The sequence below is a fragment of the Trifolium pratense genome, linkage group LG4, assembly GCF_020283565.1.
Source record: "Trifolium pratense cultivar HEN17-A07 linkage group LG4, ARS_RC_1.1, whole genome shotgun sequence".
Classification (NCBI taxonomy): Eukaryota; Viridiplantae; Streptophyta; class Magnoliopsida; order Fabales; family Fabaceae; genus Trifolium; species Trifolium pratense.
The window spans coordinates 26,193,066-26,197,542 of NC_060062.1; the positions used below are offsets into that span (position 1 = coordinate 26,193,066).

The 4,477-nt window shown below is 32.3% G+C and overlaps 1 protein-coding gene across 1 annotated transcript in view; it reads left to right on the forward strand.

Moving 5' to 3' along the window:
• The first annotated feature begins 1,720 nt into the window (after positions 1-1,720).
• The window catches only part of LOC123920960 (immediate early response 3-interacting protein 1-like), an 85,280-nt gene continuing 82,523 nt past the window's right edge, over positions 1,721-4,477 (forward strand). The window contains exons 1-2 of the mRNA XM_045973326.1: positions 1,721-1,915; positions 3,593-3,841. Coding sequence (XP_045829282.1) covers positions 3,597-3,830 — 234 coding nt within the window. The 5' untranslated portion in view covers positions 1,721-1,915; positions 3,593-3,596 and the 3' untranslated portion in view covers positions 3,831-3,841. The remainder of the gene's footprint in view (positions 1,916-3,592; positions 3,842-4,477) is intronic.

Here is a 4,477-nt window from a genome sequence, read left to right on the forward strand (position 1 = left end):
TTAAAGGCCCAAATGAGTTATGAAACCTAAATATTAGTAATAAGTACTACACAGCATCACTTTGAACTCTCTAGTTTCTAACGTGGCCGCCGTTTCTTGTTCCATCTGCTTGTTCATTTATTCTGCACATTACTTCTTCTTCTTTTCTATTTTAGTCCATTTTCATCTTCTATTTTTTTCTATGTTTGTTCTTCTCTTGGATATGTTGAATTCAGGGTGTGCAAAAACAAAACTTCAGGGGGTTCAAGATGCAAAAATCATAGTATTATACACAGGGCAGAGCCAGGATTTCAAATTTGGGGGGACCGTCAGTAATTAATGCATAATTTAAGGAAAAAAATGTAAATTTTTCAAATGTGCAATATATTAATATATAAAAAAAAATGCAAAAAAGAACATACAAATAATTACAATTTTCTCATATTTAAGTAAAATAGAATTAACACTATATCTATTATAGAAGGTACTAGGTAGCAAATTAAAAAAAAAAACAAACTTCATATCTAAGAGAAAATACCTAAAAAAAAAGAGAAATAATAATGATCTCTTTAAAAAGAAACTTTGTCGATTAAAATTGATAAGGTCTAAGACTCTAAGATACTCCTCTTAACAAGAAAGAGGATGTTCATTGAAAATTATAAGATATAAATATTTAATATATTAGACAGTAAATTGTATAAAGGCATGCAGTATTTTTATAGAAGTGTTGGACATTATGTGTATGATTAGAGGACTATATGTAAAAGTGTATATAAGTATATTAATATTGTTATTATTTTATTATGATATGATTGAAAAAGTCAAAGAAACTAACACTATGTTTCATAGCATGCATATACTAAAAGAAGTTTTAAAGAAACTTGGGGGGGGGGGGGGGGACTGTGGCCACCATGTGTCCCCCCTGTCCCTCCGCCACTGATTATACATGTAATTTTGAAAATCTCAGGGTGTGCAACTGCACCCCCTCACCTTAACCTGGCTCCGCCCCTGTCCAATGACGTGTTGTCACATAATTTAATGAACGTGACTCATCATGTATTTTTAATTACCATACATGACATGTCAGTATATTATTGGACGCATGCGCAAAATAACTTTACACCGATGGTGCATATAAATTAAATTCTTATTTTTATATTAATTTTATTTATTTATGTGAGTGTATCTACGTATTTTCTATTTGTGTTTGTGCCCATTTCCTCATCGGAAATATGGTTACTGTTGTCCCCCTAGAAATTATATTATGCATCTTATCTTTTGATTTTATGGGTTTTAAGAGATATACCTTGACAACAATTTATAGGATTAATAATAATTTAGGGATTTTTGGGTTTAGAAGAACAAAACACATAGATTTATACTATAAATAGAGTTGTATTTCTATGTACCTTAATTTTAATTCACGGATAAATTCTTATTTTTTGCACATATTTTCTCTTTCCAATAAATTTAATATATTATTAAAAAAATAAAAAATTTAATATGTTATATATAAAAAAAAATTACAAAAAAATTTAGTTTTCCAAATATATTGCATTAATTAGTTTTATTTTACAAAAGATAAAAGTAGTTTTTTTTATTGAAAATAAGTATAATTGATAAATTTTATTCTTAAAATACTAAAACGACAATTAAATAATAAAGTTCCGGCCTTAAAAAACCACTTAAAAAAACGAATGAAATAGTATAATAAAAAGAAAATTGCAAAAATAACTTTATTAATTTGGTGTTACGGCTTAAAAAAAGAAGAAATAGTATCATTCTTCTCTTTGGTGCAAGCAAAACAATCGATAAAACGCAGCGTTTTGGCCCAATTCGTTTGATCTTAGCATCGTGATTGATCGTCCCTCTTCCCTAATTCACCGCGTCGACACCGTCACCGGCAAAGCTATTCACCGTTCCGTTCTGTAATCAGGTTACCACCTTCACTTTCTCACTTCATCATCTCATCTTCCTATTTTCAATTTATCCTCAATCTTTCTCTTTTTCAGTTTCTTGTTCTTCAATCAAATTTTTAGGTATTCTTCGTTTAAATAAAAGTCACAAATTTATGCTCTTATGCAATTTTGGTTGTTGAAACTTGAATTTGTTGCTAGATCTAAGATTCCGCGCTGTTATTTGATTATTGTACTGAATTAGAATTATTACTGATTAGTATTACTGTATTATACAATATTTAAATTCAGTATTATACAATAGTACTTAAATTTGACTGATTAGTTCTTCAATTCGAGAATTTGGAATTTAGTAATAATAAATATTGCAATTTTATGAGATGATTGTATTTTGAGATCTGTGGCAATGGAAGCATATGCATTACCTTCAATAAGGGTCATGCTAACTAGTGTCCCAGACACCTGTAAGGAAGTCAAAAGTATCTATGAAGATAAACAGTTATCTAGTTTTGGTAGGAGAATACTTAGTTACAGTGCCTTAGGCACATTTCAAACTGTTCTTCATGTAACTCAATCTAAACGCATCGTTTTAACCAATTTAAGTTGTATCAGTTGGCATACGAATTTTGACAGTTTTATAAAATATTAGTGCAGAACCGGATACACAGTTGCTAAGGCACGGTAGGTAAGTTTTTTCGGTTCTGCTACTTGCTATTTTTTCTTGCTAGACAAATGTTAGTAGTTAGTTGTTAGGTTAATTAATATTTTCACCTTCACTAGGTTTAAACCCCGGTTGCAGTCCTTTTAACTACTCCAACTTGTTGAACCCTTAGCTCAAACTAGTTGAGCTACCCTACCCCATTTTAGAAGGATTATTAACTCGATGTTGTTGTTGCTTATAGCGCGGCTCGCTAGGGTTTTAGATAAGGAGAACAACAACTCAACAACAAAAATAGTTATAGTTCAAGTAGCTAGGTTTCACTAGGCATATTGGGCTACAAGTGCAGTGGTTTGTTATCACTCTACTGTTGCGCCAATGAGAATCCCTCACGTGGTGTCTTTCTTGTTTAGGACCAACGAGAATTGGGCATTCGCCCAGGCCCCATCAGTTGACTCTCAACTTGGAGGCCACATTTGCAGCCTCTGGCCCAACCCAGTGGAATCTGAACCATGTTCCACCACCTTAACTAGAAATTTGCTACTTGCTGGTTAATTTCATGGTTGTGATTAATTGCAATGATGAAATAGACAAGTCAATTTAATTAAGGACTGTCATTGAAGCTAAGATATAATTTATTTTGATGTATTCTGCCTGGTAAGTGCTCAGTCAGTGCTTTAGAGTGTACTTGATCTTTAATCTTTGTTGCCCATGCTTAGTTTTTCAATGATCCGTAAAGCATCAAGTAGTCCTTTATTCTAACATATGATATCTTCCATTCTTCTGTAAGTCACTAGTTATGTGCTGATTTATACTTTTATAGATAATTAAGATATAGTATTTGATTGTTTAGAAGTTATTGAGATGGTTCCTGTAGATATGCTTAAGGGTTGATCTGTGCTAGACTTTCTAGAGAAAGCTTTATATGATTTGTTTGTCATAGTCGTTTGTTATTCTCTGCTTCTGTTAAAAGGTTAACGATCATTTGTTATGACTTGAAATAATTCGTCAGTTGAGTTGGGTTTGTTTTGCAATGCAGGGAAATGGGTTTGTGGACATTACTTGAGGGACTCCTGCTTCTGGCAAATGCTCTAGCAATATTAAATGAGGACCGCTTTCTTGTCCCTAAAGGATGGGGCTTATCAGATTTTTCAGGAGGTAGGACAAAGTCTTTCAAAGGCCAGATTATAGGTCTCATTTACGCAACTCAGTACCTACGAGTCCCTCTTATACTTTTTAACTCCGTCTTCATTATTGTAAAGTTGGTTTCTGGGTGATGTCTAGCAAGGTGAGATGTCAATACTTATAGCTATGCACATTCTTTTAATTTTTCTGTGTAGATTGTAGAGTATAGTAATAATAATCATAGCAACAGCATTATAACACAAGCTGCAATACATTTACAAATGGACCAAGTGTAGTTAACTGGATACTGTGTTTAGTTCACTGCATGGGTCTTCAGTCATTTTATTTTTCCTTTCTGGATATTGGCAACAGCATGAAATAACTTAAAGAGCAAAGCAATACTCTCTTGCACACTTATTATTAGGTAAAATTCACGGGAATCTCTTTAGTATAGAATTGTGTCCCACGAAATAGGGAATGAAACATAATGTGATTTAGTGGTATCCGCGTGATTTTGTTTAATACAATATCAAAAGTGTGTTATAGAGTGTGCATTAGCTTATCTAGCTTGAACTTGAAGTATGGTTGTTTTGCCACTAATTGTTTTAGTTTTGAATGCTTAGCTAAATTTGGTGCTTGTTTGGCAGTTACAAGTAAATTTTTATTAGATTAAGATATAGTTTTGACCACAGGAAAAATAAAATAAATAAATAAATAAATAGCTGCAAACTTACCTAGTTGGTTATAGTGAAGTTCAAATCTAAAGCTAGCTTGTTCAGCAAACCTTAAGCAACTAATG